This window comes from Mobula birostris, chromosome 9 (genome assembly GCF_030028105.1).
Source record: "Mobula birostris isolate sMobBir1 chromosome 9, sMobBir1.hap1, whole genome shotgun sequence".
Classification (NCBI taxonomy): domain Eukaryota; kingdom Metazoa; phylum Chordata; class Chondrichthyes; order Myliobatiformes; family Myliobatidae; genus Mobula; species Mobula birostris.
The window spans coordinates 40,091,260-40,114,091 of NC_092378.1; the positions used below are offsets into that span (position 1 = coordinate 40,091,260).

At 42.6% G+C, this 22,832-nt stretch overlaps 1 protein-coding gene and 1 long non-coding RNA gene across 2 annotated transcripts in view; one reads left to right on the forward strand and one right to left on the reverse strand.

The window, feature by feature from the left end:
• slc13a1 (solute carrier family 13 member 1) overlaps window positions 1-6,682 on the reverse strand; it is a 58,019-nt gene extending 51,337 nt beyond the window's left edge. The window contains exons 1-2 of the mRNA XM_072267887.1: window positions 6,584-6,682; window positions 3,249-3,377 (exon numbers count right to left, since the gene is read on the reverse strand). Coding sequence (XP_072123988.1) covers window positions 3,249-3,377; window positions 6,584-6,682 — 228 coding nt within the window. The remainder of the gene's footprint in view (window positions 1-3,248; window positions 3,378-6,583) is intronic.
• The window catches only part of LOC140202706 (uncharacterized), a 171,682-nt gene that overhangs the window by 140,809 nt on the left and 8,041 nt on the right, over window positions 1-22,832 (forward strand). The gene's annotated exons all lie outside the window — the stretch shown is intronic.

Below are 22,832 nucleotides of genomic sequence, written 5' to 3' on the forward strand. Positions count from 1 at the left end.
GTGTCGGAAATGGACCAGGTAAACTTGAGGGCAGGGTGAAAGTTGGAGGCAAAGTTAATAAAGTCAATGAGTTCTGCATGCGTTCAGGAAGCAGCGCCAATGCAGTCGTCGATGTAGCGAAGGAAAAGTGGGGGACAGATACCAGAATAGGCACGGAACATAGATTGTTCCACAAACCCAACAAAAAGGCAGACATAGCTAGGACCCATACGGGTGCCCATAGCTACACCTTTAGTTTGGAGGAAGTGGGAGGAGCCAAAGGAGAAATTATTAAGAGTAAGGACTAAATCCGCTAGACAGAGCAGAGTGGTGGTAGAGGGGAACTGATTAGGTCTGGAATCCAAAAAGAAGCGTAGAGCTTTGAGACCTTCCTGATGGGGGATGAAAGTATATAGGGACTGGACATCCTTGGTGAAAATAAAGCGGTGGGAGCCAGGGAACTTAAAATCGTCGAAAAGTTTAAGAGCGTGAGAAGTGTGAGAGTGGGTGGATGAGGGAGCGGGGAAATGATGTGAGAAGCTGGAAGGTGATAGGTGGATGAGTAAAGGTCTGAAGAAGAAAGAATCTAAAAGGAGAGGAAAGTGGACTGTGGAATAAAGGGAAGGACGTGTGGTGTCCAGAGACAGGTGATGGGTGAGTTATGAGAGGGAGGAAGGAGAAGAGAAGGAGAGAGATGGTAACCAGAATGGTGAATGGGGAAAAAAAACAGAAGTTGTGGAGGGTAAAATGGATGGGGGAAAGTAATTGCTAGAATTTAGAGAAATCATATTTCATGCCATCAGATTGGAGGCTATTCAGATGGAATATAAATGTTGCTCCTCCAATTTGGCAATTGATGAAGCCATGGATAGACATGTCAGTATGGGAATGCGAGGTTGAATTGAAATAGGAGATCCTGCATTTTGTGGTGGGGAGAATGATTGCCATTCCCCCAATCTCCACTGGGTCTCATCAATGAGGAGGAGGTGGTGCCAGAACACCACATGCAGTCGATGACCCCAAAAGACTTGCAGGTGGAGCATCACCTCTGGAAGCACTGTCTGGGGCCCTGAATAGTGACGGACGAGGAGGTGTAGGGGCAGGAGGCGCACTTGTTATGTTTGCAGGATTAAGTGCCAGGAGGCAGATTGGTGGGGAGCAATGAGTGGACAAAGGAGTCACATAGAAAGCGAGTCCTACACAAAGTAGAGAGGGATATGTGTAGGAAAAGGTGTGCATAATGGTAGCATCCGTGGAGAGGAAAGAATTGGTGGAAAATAATGTACTTGCTACAGAATTCCATGTGGTGGTAAGGACAAGGAGAGCCCTATGCACATTGATATGGGGTGAGAGTAACGTGAAGAAAATGGAGGAGATGCAGATGAGGGCAGCTTCACATGCAAAATGTGGTCAATGGCAAAACCCATCTTAGGAAATGGAAAACCTCATCCTGGGAACTGGTGCGGTGAGGCAGAGATACTGAGAGAAGGGGAAAGCATTTGTTCAATTAGTAGGGTGAGAAAAGGTATAGTCAAGATAACAGAGAGAATCAGTGGGTTTGTAAGAAGATTACAGTCTGTCTCTGGAGACAGTGACAGAGAGATCAGAAAGGGGGAGAGAGGTGTCAGGGAATTTGAGGGCAGGGTGGATGTTGGAGGCCAAATTGATGAAAATTGATGAGCTCAGCTTTGGTGCAAGAAGTAGCACAAATGCAGTCATCGATGTAGCAGAGCTGGAGAGTGTTATTGGTGTAGGGTTGGACCTCCTATTGTTCCACATGGCCAATGAAAAGCAGGCATAGCTGAGGCCCGTGTGACTGCCCATGACTACACCTTTAGCTTACAGAGAGCGGGAAGGGCTGAAAGAGAAATTGTTGAGGGTAAAAACCATTTCTGCCAGATGGAGGAGGGAACTGGTTGGGCCTCTTGTCCAGAAAGAAGTGGAGAGGCTTAAGGACTTTGTGATGTGGGATAGAAGTGTTCAGGGACTGAACCAAGGGAGCCAAAATTGAGTTAAGACATGCAGACACAATTTCAGCAGGAGCAAGCAGAAACAATGGGCCTATCTGAACAGTCAGATCTGTGGATCTTAAGCAGGAGGCAGGAGTGAGCAGTGCGGGGTAAAGCAACTATGAAGCTGGTGGCAGTGGACAGGACATCTCCAGAGTCAATGAGGTTGGTGATGATGTGGGAGGTTATAGCCTGATGCTTCTTAGTGGGGTGCTTTTTAAGATGTAAGTAAGAGGACATGTCTGAGAGATGCCATCTTGCCTCAGCACCCCCCTCATCTGTGAATTTGGTGGTAAGGTTAGGATTGGTGTGGAGAGAGAGAGGAGGCAGTGAGGTTGGAATAGGTGAGTGAAGTGGAAAAGTTGACACTGTTGATAAATCGTCAGCAGTTAAATATCAACAGAGCCACAAGCGGGCAGAAGATCAGAGTGGGATGTCCAAGAAGAGGAGAGTTCAAGATGGGAGAAGGGTTCATCATTTGAGGCGGGGGGGTGTTGGAGGCAGAAATCATTGACAAATAAGTAGGTTTTCAGACAGAGGTGATGGAAGAAGACCTTGGCATTATGGTAGGCACAGACTTAAATGCAGTGTGGACAAAGGGGGACAAAGCCAATGCTCTTGCTGAGGACAGCATGTTTCACCTCACAGAGGGAATAGTCAGATGGGATGGTGAAGACAGAGCTACCCCTTCCCAGCTTCTTACATCATTTACCCTCCCTTACCAACCTACCTTCTCCCTCAGCTGGTCTCACCTATTACCTGCCAGCTTGTACTCCTTCTCTTCCCTTCACCTTCGTATTCCATCTTCTGCCTGCTTCATATTCAGTCATGATGAAATGTCAACCATTTGTTTCCCTCCATAGATGTTGCCTACCCTTCTGAGTCCCTCCAGCATTGTATGTGCATTGCCAAAGACTTCCAGCACCTGCAGGGTTGTATGTGCATTTTATGTGCATTGCTAAAGACTTCCAGTATCTGCAGGATTTCTTGTATACAAAATAACGAAGTCTACAATCAACACTAAATAGTTGTGGGAGCACTGTTTAGAGTTAACAGACAACACAGTTCCTTTGCTCCTGACTACAAAATGTGGGGCAATCTTGCAGTAAGATGATTTATTCTTTGGTGAGAAGTGCACCCAAGTGCCTTGTTATTCTGATATATTGCCAACATTCCCCTATGAATTGTACAGCTCTAATTTTTAATAATAAAAACTGTTAGCAGAGTGCTCAGTTTCATGAAAGTTGTACCATTACTTACTTCTGAGGATTTCATGATGCCAAAGAGTGGAAACATGAGAGCTGGGAGTAAAGCCGTTACAGAAAGAGGCATCACTTCTGTTAACCAATATATTGCCACCACAAGCAGCGTAAAAGCACATTCCGATTCCTTTTCAATAGAAGAGAAAGTAAATACAGAATAAACAATTGCACTTGTAAATTCAAAGCAGACAAGGAGATAAAGAAGACTTTTTCCTTATTCCTTACCGTTACTGGCCATTTCCTCAATGGATCTAAACATTGCCCACAGTAAGGTCAAAAGAATTGCAAACAAGAGAAAATCTGCAGATGCTGGTAATCCGAGCAACACACACAAAATACTGGAGGAGCTCAGCAGGCCAGGCAGCACCGATGGAAAAGAGTAAACAGTCCATGTTTCGAGTTGAAACCTCGACTGTATTTTTTCCACAGACGCTGCCTGGCTTGCTGAGTTCCTCCAGTATCTTGTGTGTAAAGGTCAAAAGAACCCCTTCTTCTCTGGAGTTTAACTTTCCAAGAATTGTTTTCAAACTAAGCTTCCTCCCCCCACCTCACATGAAATTCTGTGCACTCTTGATTTCTTAAATTTGCTGAGGTCCTTTCAGCCTATCAGCAGCAAACAAATTCCTGATACTCAAATGCAAACCAAAAGTTTTTACATGTAAAGCTGGTCCTAAATCATTCACTGAAATTCATTTTCATTATTTTAGTGAGAGAAGGCAAGTTCATATATGGTAGGCTCAGATTTCACTCCATTTCTATTTGTGTCATGGTCTGGTCTGTGAAGTCCGTATTCCAGTTCATGATCCAGTCCATCGATTCCTTATTCCGGCTTTTCCTGTTTTCCCTTGTTCCATTGGGTGCCTTAATTGAGGCACCTGATTCTTGTTTTGGGCTGGTACGTAAATACTTCTCAAACCAAGGATTCCCTGCTGGATTGTTTCCTTCTCTTCCCCTGAGATCTTTGCCTGTAACCTTGTCAAGTTCAACTGCCGAAGTGAGACCGGAGCCTTGACACGCCAAGAGAAGGAACTATCTATTGTTGAGCTTGGATCTCTCTCTGTGTCCCCGTGTTTAGTGTCTATGTTCTGTATACGAGTCCTGGCCCTATGTCCTGTGCTTCCCAAAGAGGGGTCCTGACTGCATGTAAAGCCCTGGCCCTAAGTCCTGTTCCCAAGGAGGGTCCCAGCTCTGTGTTCCTGTTTTCCAAGTTCCAGTCCTGTCCAAGTCAAGGCTTCGTGTTCTCGCCCAGCCCAGGTGTACCTTGCCCAGGCCGGTCCTGGAGATTCTTCGTCCTGTGCTCGATTGTCCTCATCCGATTCCTTGGCAGTCATCCGGGCCCCGCGCTCCAAGGAAGGGTCCGGGCCCTGCGCTCCAAGTGCCTAACCAAGCGGAGTCCAAAAGCCAAGCCAAATCTAGTTCAAGAGCCTCGCCCAGTCCTGGAGTTCCCTCATCCTGTCCAAGCCAAGGCTTTGTGTTCTTATCCTGTCCATGTGCCTTGTCCTGTGCAGGGTTTCCACGACCAGTCCTGTAGCCACATCCAGTCCTCGCCTAGATCCGGGGTCCAAGCCCGAGTCAAGACCTAGGTTCCAGGTCCCTGTCCAGTCTCTGGCTCGGAGTCCTAGTCCAGGCTCCTTGTTCCTAGTTCCACATCCGGGTCCCGTGCTTCTAGCCCAAGTCCTAGCCCAGGCCTTGAATCCTAGTTTTGTCCAGGGCCTGTGTCAATGTCCAGCATTGTTTCTTCCTGACTCACCTTGCTGTCTCGATAAACCTAGTCCTGTTCCCCGTACTTCAGTGTTTGTATCTTTCATTTGGGTCCGCTCCCATTGCCCCCTTGTAACAATTTGAAAATTTCCTTAAATAACAAATGTATCTTTTCATGTTATTCCAAAATGTCCAGATTATAAAAGTCAAATAATTTTTAAATTTGGATTGGGTCTTGAAGTTTGCTGAATTATAAATACTTCATCTTTCCTTCAGTTTCTTCTTCTTCCAAACTAACCCACTTTTCTTTCAAATTCTGAAACAGTTTTGTCTGGAGCATGGACCAGTTCAAAACTGCTATCAATACTACCAATATATCAGGTAGTGACTGGCTCTGCCTGAGTTTCATCTCTTCGCATCTTCTTGCTATAATAAACTACCCTCCATAACCCGGACTTAATTTAATTACCTGTGTCTATATATAACGTCTTTTAATACCAGCAATAGTAGTTCCATATCTACATTCACTTCATCCATGGTTAAATGACAGCACACATATAAAATGTACCAAACTTTAAGCCACCAGTTCAAAAAAGGACTGCTTTCTTTGGTTGCAAATGGGGTCAGTGTCTACTTGATCGTTATAATCCCCTGAATTAGGAATTCAAAGCTGTATAAATTGGTTTTCATTCATCTTGCAGTTAATTAAAACTTCAGAACCTTGGATAAAGAAAGACTCCCTTGAAAAAACAACTGAATATCAATTTCTTGGAATGCAAAATTCTTCGCTTCAAAACACTTTCCTTGGTGTCACATCAAATCAAAAAATGCTTCGGTTTTGTGAATATTGCTAGTTGAAAGAGCTTTCTTAAAGAGTGGTATACATTTACCAGCCCAACCACAGCACACAGACACAACAGCTACCAATACCCAGTACTCCAGTCACCCACAATCCGATGGCAATATTGACACCTCAACCCCAAAAGTTGACATTTTGCAGCATTTGATAAGAATCAGTCGTCTAGTTTACATTGATTTTGAGCTGGTAGGATGAATGAAACTCAATGTATAATAACATTTAGAAATTGCAATTGTTGAGAAGAGACAGATTGCAGTGAAAGAGCACAAAGGCAATTAGAGAAACAACTCAACCAAATAAAGACATTCTTATTGGCAATATGCCTCTCAAACTTATTAAATACATTTTAATACAAATTCCAATATAATATTTGTTATTGAATTCAAACTTATGTATTAGTAAATTAGAAATTCTAGTAAAGAACAATACCTTCTACAGCATTTGGTTTTGATTTCATTGGTTTAATCTTAAGGCAAATTTGCATTAAATCCAATGACATGACAGCAGAAAACTTCCTTTAAACATTTTTCTCAAACCGGGAACAGGGGATATGATGGGAGCAAAGGGTGCCAAAATTAGGGGAAAAAAAACGAACTTTAAAGTAAATTATATAAATTCCCAACAGAGAAAGTAGTCTATTGACTAGCGGGCTTTATGTAGAAAAAATATCAATGCAACACATTGCAGACAAAATTAAAATAGCATAAGCCCAAAGTTCGAAAATCAATGCGAGTCTATTGAGACAGTAAGTACATGGACACCAAATGCCTTACTTTAGTCTGGATGATGAGAGGCAGCGGCAGCAATAGCAATGGACAGAGTACAATAATTATCAAATTCCGATACTGCCAAGCATGCCTTGGAAAATTCATAGCTTAAGGTGAATTGACAACTCCAACTTCCCCAACCTGATGGCTCTGCAAATGCTTAAATAGTACTCCATGAGTTAATCTCTGAGACACACCACACCTTCAGCTGGCTCAGCAACAAATAACAGAACTCGATTCTTTAGGCAGTTAAAAATTAACCATTGCTATTTAGGATGCCTGTTCACTAATTTCCCGGGGGAAAGCAATTTCTCGGTTCCTTATTATAGCACTGTAGAATTGCACAATTGTAAAATATATTTCACATTGTGCTAAGTCTGTCTGACTGAAGTAACACTAATCAATCTCCGAAAAATATAATGCTCCAACATTTGTTTTGCTGCAAAAACAAGTCTGCGGTTTGGTAATTTGTTCACTTTACCATGTAGGTGTAGGGAAGACAGGAAGAGTGAAACGGGTTACCTCGGATTGTTCCTTCTCTCTCACTGCAATACATGCCACTGATCACTGTGCAGATAATTCTTGAATACAACAGTTATATTATTTCAGATTACTTGTGGGAGATAATCCTTGAACATACACAGGTATAAGCTCACATACTGCCACCAGTATATAGTAGAAATACATTTTTGTTTAACCACTCACTACATGTTAGCTTCTTTGCTCGTTTTAATCCTATGCCTCAGTGTTCAGTATGACAACTGCCAAATTTAAGTTAAATCTTAATTTCAAGTCCTACATCCTAACCATCAATAAGTATGCCTATGCCTTCTATAATAACACTGCACACCCGTGCTTCTAACATTCAACACCCATCCCCTCTCACCCACCCCATTGCTTAAAGCAATATTCCTGCTTTTATTAGATTCAGTCATAGAAAAGTACAGCACAGTAACAGGCCCTTCAGCCCATCTAGTCCATGCCAAAACTATTTAAACTCTCTACTCCCATTGACTGCACCCAGACCATAGCCCTCCATATCCCTACTATCCAAACTTATCTTAAGCGTGGAAATCGAGCTCCCATGCATCTCTAAATCCACATTCTCATGACCATCTGAGTGAAGAGGTTTCCTTCATGTTTCCCTTAAACTTATCATATTTCACCCTTAACCCACGATCTCTAGTTGTAGTCTCACCCAACCTCAGTCAAAAAAGCCTGCTTGCATTTATCCACTCTATACCCCTCTTAATTTTGTATATCTCTATTAAATCCTCCCTCTGTCTTCTACAGTCCAAGTAATAAAGTCATTGTCTATTTAATATTTCCTGATAACTCAGGTCCTCCAGTCCTAACAACATCCTTGTAAATTTTCTCTGCACTCTTTCAACTGTATTGGCATCTTTCCTGTGGGTCAGTGACCAAAACTCTACACAATACTCCATATTAGGCCTCACCAACATCTTATACAACTTCAGCATAACATCCTATCTCCTGCACTCAATACTTTGATTTATGAAGGCAGTGTGCCAAAGCTTTCTTTATAACCATGTCTACCCGTGCCATTACTTTTAATGAATTCTGGATCTGTATTCCCAGATCCCTTTGTTCCACCGCACTCCTCAGTGCCCTGCCGTTCACATGCAAGACATAACCTGGTTGGTCCCAGCAAAGTGCAATATCTCAAATTTATCTGCATTAAATTCCATCTGCCATTTTTCAGCCCATTTTTCCAGCTGGTCCAGATCCCACTGCAAAGTCTCATAGTCCTCCTTGCTGTTCACCACACCCCCAATCTTGGTGTCATCCACAAATTTGCTGATCCTTTTAACCACATTATCATACAGATCACTGATATAGATGACTAACAGTGGATCCCTGTGGTACTTCACCAGTCACAGGTCTCCAGTTAGAGAGGCAACCATCTACTGGCTTCTCCCACAAAAACAATGTCTAATACAATTTCTACCTCACCTCAAATGCCAAGTGACTGAACCTTCTTGACAAAACTCCCATGTGTGGGACCTTGTCAAATGCTTTGTTAAAGTCCATGAAGATAGCATCCACTGCCTTGCCTTCATCAATTTTCCTGGTAACTTCCTCAAAAACTTTATAGGATTGGTTAGATATGATCTACCATGCACAAAGCCATGCTGATTATCCCTAATCACTCCCTGTATATACAAAAACTTACATATTATCTGGTTCCTTAGAATACCTTCCAATAACTTTCCCACAACAGATGTCAGGCTCACCGGCCAATAAACTCCTGGTATATTTTTAGACCCTTTCTTAAACAGTGGAACAACATTAGCCCTCCTCCAATCCTCCAGTGCCCACCTGTCACTAAGAACAATATAAGTATCTCTGCTGGAGCCCCTGCAATTGCTGCACTTGCCTCCTACAGGATCCGAGGGAATACCTTGTCAGGCCCTGGGGATTTATCCAACCTAATTTGCCTCAAGACAGCAAACACCTCCTACAATGTAATCTGTATAGGGTCCATGTCTTGCTGCTGGTTTGCCTCATTGCTATAGACTCTGTGTCAGTCTCCTGAGTAAATACAGATGCAGAAAAGTTATTTAAGATCTCCCTTATCTCTTTTGGCTCCATGCATAGATTATCATTCTGATCTTCCAGAGGATCAATTTTGTCACCTGCATCCTATGCTTTCAACATATTGCTAGAATCCCTTAGGTTTCTCCTTCATCTTGTCTGGTAATTTCATGCCTTCTTTAAGCCTCCTGATTTCATTCTTAAATGTTTTCTTGCATTTCTTATGCTCCTTAAGTACCTCATTTGTTCCTAGCAGCCTGTACCTGTTATGCACCTTTTTTTTCTTAACCAAAGCCTCAATATATCTTGAAAACCAAGGTTCCTTAACAATGTTATCTTTACCTTTTATTCTGACAGGCACATACAAGCTTTGTTCTCTCAAAATTTCATTTCTGAAGGATTCCCACTTATCAAGTACACCTGCGCACAAAACAGCCTATCCCAATCCACACTTGCCAGATCCTTTCTGATACCATCAAAATTGACCTTTGCCAATTTAGAAACTCAACCCGCGAACCAGAGCTATCTTTTCCATATTTACTTTGAAACTAATGGCATTGTGATCACCAAGTGCAAAGTGTTCCCTTATACAAACTTCTGTCACCTGCCCTGTCTCATTCCTTAATAGCAAATCATGTATCGCTCACTCCCTCATTGGGAATTCTATGTACTGATTAAGGAAACTTTCTTGAACACATCTGGCAAACTTTATCTCATCTAGTCCTTTTACAGTATGGGAGTCCCAGTCAGTGTGTGGAGAGTTAAAATTACCTACTATAATAACATTATGTTTCTTGCAACAGAATGTGATCTCTCCACAAATTTCTTTTAAATCCCGCAGACTGTTGGGTGGTCTGTAATTAATGCGGTCATACAATTCTTATTCCTCAGTTCAAACCATAAGCCTCACTAGACGAGCACCCCAGTCTATCCTGACCAAGCACTGCTGTGATGTTTTCCCTGACTGGTATTGCCATCCCCTCCTCTATAATCTTTCCTGCTCTGTCGCGTCTAAAACATTAGAACCTTGAAACATTGAGCTGCCAGTCCTGCCCCTCCTGCAACCAAGTCTCACTAATAGTTACAATATCATAATTCCATGTTTTGATCCATGCCCTGAACTCATCTGTCTTCTTGCATTGAAATATATGCAGCTCAGAACATTAAGAGTTTGACTCCATTACTTCATCCTTCCCAAGATCTTTAAATCTTATTCTACATTAATTCCTGTCCGGTCAAAGCTGAACTTCCCACACCAACCCCGTATTCATTTTCATCGCACTATTATAGCCATTTTCACCAATAAGCTTTGGCTCCTTGTTCAATTTTACATTTTTCTTACCTACTAGCTGACCCAAAGCCTTGTTCTTTTTTTCCCTCCAACACCCTTATCTAACAGTAGGTTCTCAAACGTTCTTCAGCTGTCTCTCAGATTCTCTGACAGCAGTTTTATTTGTTAGTTTCATGCATGAAGTAATTAACTGTAATGGTCCCCACTTCTTTAACCATAACTTACAAGATTGTCCAATGCCTTCCTCTACAACCTACAGTTACGCTTTTGTTACTATTCAGCATTCAGTTTTGGTTTTATAAAGGATCCTAAAATGTTTTGCTATCTAAAAGACATAACATACAGGTGGGGATCTATAGTGGCACAACTGATGGGAGTTGCTGATGTTAGAGATGTGATAATCTGGCTTCTCCCTTACATTGTGTGCTTCTTCAAGGTGCTCTGGTTTCCTCTCATATGATAGAGGCATGCAGGTCGGTACGTTAATTGACTAAGTGAATTGCTCCTGGTGTGGTAGAACCTGCGTTGACTTGATTGTAATGTGGAGAGAATTAAAAAATAGGATGAATGTAGGAATGGTAGAAATGAGCACTTAATCATTGGTGCAGAATCAGTGAGCAAATAGACTGTTTCCTGTGACTCCATCATTCCATAAGATAGCTACTGAGACTATTTTGATGTCAGCTTTGTGGTTTCAAACGTGCAGATCTGTAGCTCAACTGAGCCCAACAATACAGTCCTTAAAGCACAGTTGTGCAAAGGAAGAGAGTAAAGAAAGAATGAGTGCTACCTTGATTAGCATTTCACTTTTTATAGCTACATGTGAAGAAATTTAAACCAAATGGAATTTAACGCATTTAAGTTAATTGTACTGAGTTAATTGATCTCAGAAGAGTTGGTGGTAAACAAGAGAAAATATGCAGGGGAGTCTTGCTGAAAGGTTTTGGCCCAAAACATCGATTGTACTTTTTGGCTTGCTGAATTCCTCCAGCATTTTGTGTGTCGTGAGAGTTGGTGGTAAAAGCACTTAGTGTCTCAACATTCACCTGTTATACAAGAAAAGCAATCTTTTGGGTTCCCAGCACTTAATTGTGAAATCAATTGGCTTCAGATGAATCAGGAAAATTAGAATCGGTTAGTATCACTGGCACATGGCATGGAATTTTTGTTTTGCGGCAGCAGTACAGTGCAATACATAATAAAAAAACTGTAAGTTACAATAAGAAATAAATATGTATATATAAAATTTATAATTCAATAAGTAGTAGTGCTAAAAGAGAGCAAACAGAGTGAGGTAGTGTACATGGATTCATTGTTCGTTCAGAAATCTGATAGTGGAGGGAAGAAGCATTTGCTAAGACATTGAGTGTTTGTCTTCAGGCTCCTGTACCTCCTCCTCGTTGTCTTAAAATGTCTGATGGAGTGGAATGATTTCCTGAACACAACTTGGCAATGGGTGTGTCATGTGGAATCAGCACACAAAGAAACAGAAAGCATCATTTACGGCGCATGCTCAGAAAATAACTCTCATTCAGGACTTCAGGTGACTGAATATATGACTTTTTGTCCCAAGATGGTATTTTTGGATTCTGAGTGATACTTTGTTCTTCCATAATCATGATTCCTAAACTGCAAATCGGTGATCACACGGGGAGCCACTCCATAACCATGCATGAATAATCTGTTCAATGTCAAATGGCAAATTCAAATGATAATCTCTGGGCTAGGAAATAGTCATTGATACTTACCTAGATGGACAAAATCAAGGAATTATCATCCACCTTCTTTCCTTTGTTACAAGCCAGTGGCATACGTCTAGATGCCACAATGAACACAGAAAGAGCACATTAAGGCTTTGTAAAACAAAGAACAGTCTTCATTTTGCTGCAATACAATCTTGTGTTACTTTAACCACTCCTAAGAGATACATCGCTGGGCCAAATGGGATTTCTTCCAAGAACTTTTCATCACCTGACCTAGTGTTGCAAGATTTAATGAAAACTCCCTTCCCAAATGTTTTTTTGCATTTTACAGTAGAAAGGATTTTTATTCAGAGGAATCTGTAGGCTTAAAAGATAAGCTTGCAAAACATTTCAAAGTTTGCCAGAATTTCTTAATCTGTGGAATAGTTTGAACCAGGTCTACATGCCTGAAACAAATCATGTTCTGAGAATAAAGGGAGCGATTTAGTGATACAAGTGTGTACTAATGTAACTCCAAAAGAATGCTTTCTGTCTCCTTTCTAAATTACTCAAAGTGATTTCTCTTATCATAAAACATCTTGGGACTGCTGAAAACTGAGGGATAATGTTCACAAACAATTAGTGAGTTACAGATAGTTCCAGAACAGTCATGGGAAAGTCACATCTGAACGGCTTGAAGGCACACTCTCATCCACGCTGGTCTGATGAAGTCGGTGATGGCTGTGGCATATTCATTCAGATCTAAGGATGAATGTATGATGGTCAAGTCCACTAATTCAAAGCAGTTATATAAATGTTCCTCTGCATCTTTTGACTATACCTTCACAGTTCCTCACCACTGGTGTTGCCACCCTCAGTCCCTGCCAAAACACCACGCAGAGTTCAGTGGTATAGCCAAAGTTCAGTGTTCAAAGTACATTTATTATCAAGATACATATACATCATCATATACAACCCTGTGATTAATTTTCTTTTTGACATACAACACCCAATAGGACAGGCAAACAGCCAATGTGCATAAGACAATAAATTGTACAAATACAAAAAGAAAACAAAATGTAAGAATAAATAAATAAGGAATAAATATCAAGACCATGAGGTGAAGAGTCCTTGAAAGTTCAAGAGCCTGATGGTTCAGGAGTAATGATTATTCCTGAACCTGGTGGTGTTCAGGTACATCTCAGAAGGAATCTTCTTCCTGATGGTAGCAGCAAGAAGAGAGCATGACCTAGATGGTGGGGATCTGGTGGTGATAGATGCTGCTTTCCTGTGACAGCTCTCTGTCTAGATGTTCTCGGTGGATGGGAGGGCTTTACCTGTGATGGACTTGGCCATATCCACTACTTTTTGCAGGCTTTTCATACGAGGGCATTGATGTTTCCATGCCAGGTTGTGTTGCAACCAGTCAATATATTTTCAACCACACATCTACAGGAGTTTGTCAAAGTTTTAGATGACATGCCGAATCTTTGTAAACTGCTAAGGAAGTACAGGGGCGGACATGTATTTTTTGTAATGCACTTATGTCCTGGACCAAGGACAGGTTCTCTAAATGATAACACCAAGGTGTTTAAAGTTTCTGACCCTCTCCACCTCTGATCCTCAATGAGAAATGGCTCATAGACCTCTGGTTTTGTCTTCCTATAGTCAATAATCTGTTCCTTGGTCTTGCTGACATTGAGTAAGAGATTGTTGTTGTGTTACCACTCAGCCAGATTTTCAATCTCCCTCCTATATGCTGATTTGTCACCACCTTTGATTCAGCTAACAACAATGGTATCATCAGCAACTTAAATATGGCACTGGAGCTCTACTTAACCCCACAATTGTAAGAATAAAGTGAGTAGAACAGGGGGTTAAGCACACAGCTTTGCAGTATACCTGTGATGATGGAGATTGTGGAGGAGATGTTTCTGCCAATCTGAACAGATTAGGGTCTACAAGGGAGGAAATCCAGGATCCAATTGCACAAGGAGGTATTGAGGCCAAGGCTGAAGGTTATTGATTAGTTTTGACAGGATGATTGAATTGAATGCCGAGCTGTCGGTGAAGTGCATCCTGATGTATGCATCTTTGTTGTCCAGATGTTCCAAGGTTGAGTGAAGAGGCAATGAAGTGGCATCTCTTGTGGACCTGTTGTGACAGTAGGCAAATTGGACAGGGTCCGACTCGCTTCTCAGACAGGAGTTGATATATTTCATCACCAGCCTCTTAAAGCACTTCATCACAGAGGATAAAATGCGACCAGATTATAGTCATTGAGGCAGGTTCCTAGGCTATTCTTGTGAAATGAAGTCTGCTTGAAGCAGGTGGGTACCTTGGACGGCCGAATTGAGAGGTTACAGATATTGGGGAACACCTCAGCCAGTTGATCAGCACCAGTCTTTAGTACTCAACCAGGTACCCCACTAGTTGGATGTTTTTCGTCGATTCACCGTCTTGAGAGATGCTCTTACGTAGTTCGGAGGCTTGCGTGCCTCAGTGACTCGGAGAGTTATATTGGCTGGAGACAGGGCTCCATACTTTGGCTCTTCCTAGGGTCACCCATGCTAAACAGTTCAAAGAGTAGAGGGCAGACAAAGAGTAGTACACCCGTCCTCCAGGTTTAGGGGATCAGTTCAGGGCTAACAACACTGACTGATAAAATAAAATTGTTACAGTAACAGCAGTGAAGATGCCTTCTGCATCGGAGTGCAATGGTATTCCTGAGTTTCCACCCAGGACTTGCATGACTGACAGCAGTGAAAACCGAGTGGAAGCTACTGACATGATGAAGGAAGCCCTGACCCTGAACACTGCCAGAGGTGGAATTTCAAGCAACACACGTAAAAATTGCTGGTGAACGCAGCAGGCCAGGCAGCATCTATAGGAAGAGTTACAGTAAACATTTCGGAACAAGACCCTTCGTTGGGACTAACTGAGAAAAGAGGTAGTAAGAGATTTGAAAGGGGGAGGAGGAGGCGGAGATCCGAAATGATAGGAGAGGACAGGAGGGGGAGGAATGGAACCAAAAGCTGGACAGTTAATTGGCAAAAGGGATATGAGAACATCATGGGACAGGAGGCACCAGAGGATGGGCAAGTAGTATAGTGAGAGGGAGAAAAAGAGAGAGAGAGAGAGATAATTAATTAATAATAATAAATAGTCAATGTCATAGTCATACTTTATTGATCCTGAGGGAAATTGTTTTGCTACAGTTGCACCATAAATAATTAAATAGTAATAAAGTCATAAATAATTACAGTAATATATAAATTATGCCAGGAAATAAATAGTAATATGTAAATTATGCCAGGAAATAAGTCCAGGACCAGCCTATTGGCTCAGGGTGTCTGACCCTCCAAGGGAGGAGTTGTAAAGTTTGATGGCCACAGGCAGGAATGACTTCCTATGACGCTTAGTGCTGCATCTCAGTGGAATGAGTCTCTGGCTGAATGTACTCCTGTGCCCACCCAGTCCATTATGTAGTGGATGGGAGACATTGACCAAGATGGCATGCAACTTGGACAGCATTCTCTTTTCAGACACCACCGTGAGAGAGTCCAGTTCCATCCCGATAACATCACTGGCCTTACGAATGAGTTTGTAGATTCTGTTGGTGTCTGCTACCCTCAGCCTGCTGCCCCAGCACACAACAGCAAACATGATAGCACTGGCCACCACAGACTCGTAGAACATCCACAGCATCATCAGACAGATGTGAAAGGACAGATGTTAAAATAAATAAATAATGGTTGGGGTACAAAGGGGAGCTGGGGCATTAACAGAAGTTAGAGGAGTCAATGTTCATGCCATCAGGTTGGAGGCTATGGAAGTTCTTCATTGCTGCCCTAGACGCCAGCAGTGTAATGAGCAGTAAGCAAGTAATTGGCCAGAGACTTCTACAAGCCGGCCTGGTTGATGTCCCCACAATGATTAGGTAGACATCAGGTATGCTGTCTCATGACTGTTGATCACGGTGCTCAGCTCTTCCAGTGCCAGCTTGATGAATGTACAGCAGCCCTGCCAGGATGAAAACAGAGCAGTTTCTCTGCAGATAGAACAAATGATATGTGGCTGCCAGAAGTCTGAGGTTGGGGGAGCAGGACTGAGAATGAACTTCCATGAGCTAATCACAATGCAAATGTTGCTCCTCCATCATTTTGTACGTGTTGCTCTGCATTCCCAGCATCTGCCGAATCTCTTGTGCATAGCAAACACTACAGCCTCTGCCTTTACCCGTTGCTATTGTCTGGTCCATAAGGTGGATGGTGAACCCCTCAGGCTGGAGTGTTGTGTCTGGAGTTCTGGGGTGAGCCATGTCTCCCTGAAGCAGAGTGCACGACAGTCCCTGATATTCCCTAATAACCCTCTGGTACTGCAGTCTTGTTCTGAGGTCTTCAGTTATATTTTCCAGAGACTATACACTAACCAGGAGGATGATAAGGAGGTGGGGGTGCCTTCAGGCCCTGTATTTCAGTTTTACCCGGAGTCCTCTCTGGCACTCATATTTCCTGAGACAATGAAGACTTCCCCTGAGCTTCTATCTGCTGCACTCACTCCCTGGGTGGTCTGGAGTCCCAAGTTTGTCCTTCTGAAGATTGTTACTTCCTTCAAGTAAACTGAAACAATGTTATTTACCATAGTTTCCATGGCTGCAGATTTCAGCTGCAGTTCAAAAATGGGAGCATTTGATGATTCCCTTGAGAGATTCATACAAAGGGAGTCGGTCCTCTGCTGTGCCATTTTGGATCAAGGATGTGTGCATAGCCCATTGCTCTATTCTCTCTACACTCATGACAGGGTGGTTAAACACAGCTCAAATACCATATATAAGTTTGTAGATGACGCCACTGTTGGTGGTAAAATCTCAGATGGCAATGCGGAGGTGCTGTATAGGTGTGAAATAGTTCAGTAGTTTGAGTGGTGTCATAATAACCTTGCACTCAGTGTCAGCAAGACCAAGTAGCTGATGGTGGACTTCAAGAAGAAGTTGGGAGAATGAATCTTCATTGAGGGATCAGTAGTGGAAAGGATGTGCAGCTTCAAATTCCTGGATGTCAATATCTCCGAGGATCTGTCCTGGAGTCAACATATGATGCAGTCAATAAGAAGGCAGCTCTACTTTGTTAAGAGCGTGAAGAGATTTGGTACATTACCTAATACTCCTGCAAATTTCTCTCAATGTTTGGTGCAGAGCATTCTAACTGACTGATCACAGCCTGGTAAAGGGATTCAATGCACAGGATCACAAGAGACTGCAGAGAGCTGTAGACTCAACCAGCTTCACCACAGGGCACAACCCTCCCTGATACAATGGATATCTTCAAGTGGTGGTTCCCCAAGAAGATGGCATCCATATTAAGGGCCCTGGCCACCCAGGACATACCTTCTTCTTGTTACTCCGATCGGGGAGGAGGTCCAGAATGCTGAAGATGCACAGTCAACAATCCTGAAACAGCTTTTTTCCCTCCATCATCAGCTCCCCAACCTGCCCAGAAACTTTTGAATCCTGCCTCACAATTTTGCTCCCTTTTTTGCAAAGTACGGTATATTTTTATTGTAACTACAGTAGTTTTTTTCATTGCACTGTACTGCCACTGCTGCAAAACAACCAAGTTCACAACAGTAATGGTAAAACTAATTGTGGTTCTACAATATCACTATTCAGGAAAGGAGAGGGGAGAATGGATTGGTGTCTTCAATAGCTATTACATTGGACATAGAACATTATAACACAGGAACAGGCCCTTTGGGACACAACGTCTGTACTGAACATGATGCCAACTTAATCTAAATCTCTTCTTGTACATGATTCATATCCCTCCTTTCCCTGTATATGCATGTGCCTGCTTAAAAGCCTCTTAAACAAAACTGTTATAGTCACTTCCACCACTACTCCAGCCAGCCCTGTCCAGGTACCTACCATTCTCTGTCGGGCATTGCCCTGCACATCTCCTTTAAACTTCTCCCCTTCACCTTAAATGCAAGTCCAGTATGTCAAGTATTAGAGGATATTTCGACCTGAGGAAAAGATATTAACTGTTTACTCTATCTATACCTCCCGTAATTTTATGAACATCTATTAGTTCTCCCTCAGCCTCCAAAATCCTGAAGAAAATAACCTGAGTTGGTTCCAGCCTCTCCTCATAGCTCATACCCTCCAATCCAGGCAGTATCCTGAAACCTCTTCTGTACTCTCTTCAAAGCCACCACATCCTTCCTGTAATGGGGTGACCAGAATTGCACACACTACCCCGTGTGGCCTATCCAAAGTTTTATATATTGGCAACGTAGGTTCTTGATTCTAATAATCAACACCCTGACAAATAAGAACAAGCATTCCATATGCTTTCTTCACTAACATTTCTCTTTGCGTGGCCACTTTCAGAGAGCTATGGACTTGAACCCTAAGATGTTCCTGCACATGAATGCTGTTGAGGGTCCTACCTCTTAATATGTGCATTAATTTAACATTTGACTTCTTCTAAGTGCAACAGCTTACACTTGCTGAATTAATCTCAAATATTGGCAAATGAAATAGGGTATAAAAGAAGGGATGTCATGTTGTAGGTACGAAAATCTTTGGTGAGGTCATAACTAGGGTTCTCAGTACACTTTTGGTTTCTGCAGTGTTGATACGTGTAATGTACCTTTACTAGGGAGTACTCTAGTTGATCTGATTTGAACATATATTGGAATACAGGTGTTTGACTGAGCCTTCAACTGAGTATAGTCTGTGTTAGCTCCATGTCTGTTTGATTGCCTAAGATTGGAACGTAGAAGGTTGAGGGGGGACTTGACAGAGGTATTTAAAATTATGATAGGGATAGATAGAGTTGACATGGATAGGCTTTTTCCATTGAGAGTGGGGGAGATTCAAACAAGAGGACATGAGTTGAGAGTTAAAGGGCACAAGTTTAGGGGTAACATGAGGGGGAACTTCTTTACTCAGAGAGTGGTAGCTGTGTGGAACGAGCTTCCAGCAGAAGTGGTTGAGGCAGGTTCGATGTTGTCATTTAAAGTTAAACTGGACAGATATATGGACAGGAAAGGAATGGAGGGTTGTGGGCTGAGTGCAGATCGATGGGACTAATCATAGTCATACTTCATTGATCCCGGGGAAATTGGTTTTCGTTACAGTTGCACCATAAATAATAAATAGTAATAGAACCATAAATAGTTAAATAGTAATATGTAAATTATGATGGTAAATTATGAAAAAAGTCCAGGAACAGCCTATTGGCTCAGGGTGTCTGACCCTCCAAGGGAGGAGTTGTAGAGTTTGATGGCCACAGGCAGGAATAACTTCCTATGACGCTCTGTGGTGCATCTCGGTGGAATGAGTCTCTGGCTGAATGTACTCCTGTGTCCACCCAGTACATTATGTAGTGGATGGGAGACATTGTCCAAGATGGCATGCAACTTGGACAGCATCCTCTTTTCAGACACCACCGTCAGAGAGTCCAGTTCCATCCCCACAACATCACTGGCCTTACGAATGAGTTTGTTGGTTCTGTTGGTGTCTGCTACCTTCAGCCTGCTGCCCCAGCACACAACAGCAAACATGATCGCACTGGCCACCACAGACTCGTAGAACATCCTCAGCATCGTCCGGCAGATGCTAAAGGACCTCCGTCTCCTCAGGAAATAGAGATGGCTCTGACCCTTCTTGTAGACAGCATCAGTGTTCTTAGACCAGTCCAGTTTATTGTCAATTCGTATCCCCAGGTACTTGTAATCCTCCACCACATCCACACTGACCCCCTGGATGGAAACAGAGGTCACTGGTACCTTAGCTCTCCTCAGGTCTACCACCAGCTCCTTAGTCTTTTTCACATTAAGCTGCAGATAATTCTGCTCACACCATGTGACAAATTTTCCTACAGTAGCCCTGTATCAGCATCATCTCCCTTGCTGATGCATCCAACTATGGCAGAGTCATCCGAAAACTTCTGAAGATGACAAGACTCTGTGCAATAGTTGAAGTCCGAGGTGCTAATGGTGAAGAGAAAGGGAGACAAGACAATCCCCTGTGGAGCCCCAGTGCTGCTGATCACTCTGTCGGACACACAGTGTTGCAAGCACACTAGGTGAGAGTAAGACTTCGACATGGACTAGATGGGCCGAGATGGCCTGTTTCCGTGCTGTAATTGTTATATGGTTATTAAAGTAACATCATGGAGAACCAAGGTCCCTCCACTGGAAATGAAGAAGGGATGTTTCTGCTTATGAGAATAGCAGGACAGCAAGGTAGTGGCTGGAGTCTTCTGAACCGGAGCACACGTGGAGATGATAATATGCAGCGGATGTTTTGAATATAATGGGAAACTCTAGAAGGATGAATGGCTTTAGACATTCATTTTGCACATGGATCTTGGAAATGCTTCTTAAGGATGACAACATTGTCAAGCTTCTTAGTGAAACTGAAGAAGCAAGAGGAAAGCAAGACAATTTTGCTGCTGTCAAAGAGACTGCGGACATATGAAACTCTAGTGACTCTGCTGGCTCCATGAAGTATTATTGACGTATCTAACATGCAAGGGATATTTCATTCCAGCTTCAAAGTCTTTTGAGAGTTATATTGGAACTGAGGACAACAGAAGATAGTTAAGAAATATATAGTCATGCAAAAGGCCCTGGGGACAAGGTATAACTTTTAGATCTTCTGAGATTGCTTGGTGTGCAGATTTGTTGATAGAATCCATTGAGACTATTGAAGACAGTGCATATAATATTCAAGGGAACATGCAGATATGACACCAGGATGCAGATGGGACTTAATAGTGCGAGGCACTTCCAAGCCCTGCATTTTTCTAGGGTATGAGGACTGAGCAGGTGATAAAGGACACTGCTGGCTGCATGTTCTTTCCCAACGGTGCTGGGTCATGGGGTTACAAGAACAATCATAAGTGGGAAACTTTTAGGTGATGAGGTTCCTGAAAAGTGTGTAAAGTTGACATTGCCAACATGGGTTGCAGACAGAATGGGGTGCCCAACAGAGCAGACAAGAATCAACAGCATATTCTCCATCATGGAACTGGGCCCAGAGTGCTACAGAGAGCTACAAGGTCATTGTCACAACAAATGGTTGTCATGTGCAGATGAGATTCAATATTGGTGCAGATCACTTGATGGTTGCTGTGACACTTACCGCCAACCCAACAGTGCCACTCTATTAGTAAACTGCTATTCTGTGGGAATAGTCAGGGAAGTTTTGCAGGTCATCATGTTTGTGCCTGCTTTGAAGATTCGGTGAAGGCTTGCTCAGTGTGTCAAGACCTCAAGGAAGAGTCACCTACTACTTTCATACAAACACTGAAGTTCATCCCTGAATATGTGGTGTATATTTATTTTCTTTTTCAGTTGGAAAAGGAATACTTCCTCCTTTTGCTCAAATGTCAGTCAGGGAGCTTGGAGTTCTTGTTCGGGTCATGCAGCTCTGTAGAAGAGACCATACAAGTTTGCGGTCAGTTTGTGCTACCCAGAATTCGCTTTCAGAACTGAGTTCATGGTTTGCACTTTCTTCCCCTCCACTATTAACACTCCATTATATTCAACAACTGAAGGAGAGGCTGACTGGAGGAAAAATGAGGAGACAGCTGCTGGAGAAATGGTTCATGCAGTTCACGTTTGTATGTTTCTCCTTATATACCAGCCTAACCCTCATTCCTCACATGATCTCTGCTGTCTGAAATGCTAAAGAGGTAAGAACTGGGGGACACAGTGAATTTTGAAAGACTGTAGAGGCAAAGAGATCATTAGAGACATGTTTGGGTAGGTGGTATACTGAGAGTATTTGAATTCATACCAACGTGTTGGCAAGTTAAAAGGATATGGTGGAGATATTATGGAGGCATAATTATACAAATATTATACAATTAAATTGAGTAGCAGCGAAAAGGACATGGAGATTAGATAGTACATGCATATGACCTTCATGGTGATTATGAACATGAGGCATAGGAGAAACAAGGATTCAAGGTACATTGCAAATACTAACATCCAACATTTGCTGGGGGTATGTAAGACCCATAGCAAGATGGAGGCTATACAACTTAAAGGATGGTCCATGGAAATTACAGGAAACTTGAGCTGATACTTGAGAGATGAGAAACAGACCTCTTCTCTCAGAAGACTGAAATCTTTAGCATTCTGTGTAGACCATAAGACCTTAAGAGTAGAATTAGGCCTTTTGGCCCATCGAGGCTGTTCTGCCATTTTATCATGGCCAATCCAATTTTCCTCTTAGCCCTAATCTCCTGAATTCTCCCCGTATCCCTTCATACCCTGCCCAATCAAGAATTTATCAACCGCTGCCTTAAATATACATAAAGCCTTGGTCTCCACAGCTGCCTGTGGCAAAGAATTCCACAGATTCATCACTCTCCAAAGAAATTCCTCCCCATCTCTGCTCTAAAAAGGCACCCTTCTATTCTGAGACTGTCAACTGGTCTTAGAGTCTCCCACCATAGGAAACATCCAGTCCACATCCACTCTGTTTGGTATTATTATTTAGTTACTATGGCCAAGTAGACACTGTTGAGCACATCAGAATAAAGGTTGTGGGCACGTGACCAAGTGGTTAAGGCACTGGACTAGCGACCTGAAGGTCGTGAGTTCGAGCCCCAGCTGAGGCAACGTGTCTTGTGTCTTTGAGCAAGGCACTTAATCACACATTGCTCTGCGACGACACTGGTGCCAAGCTGTATGGTTCCTAATGCCC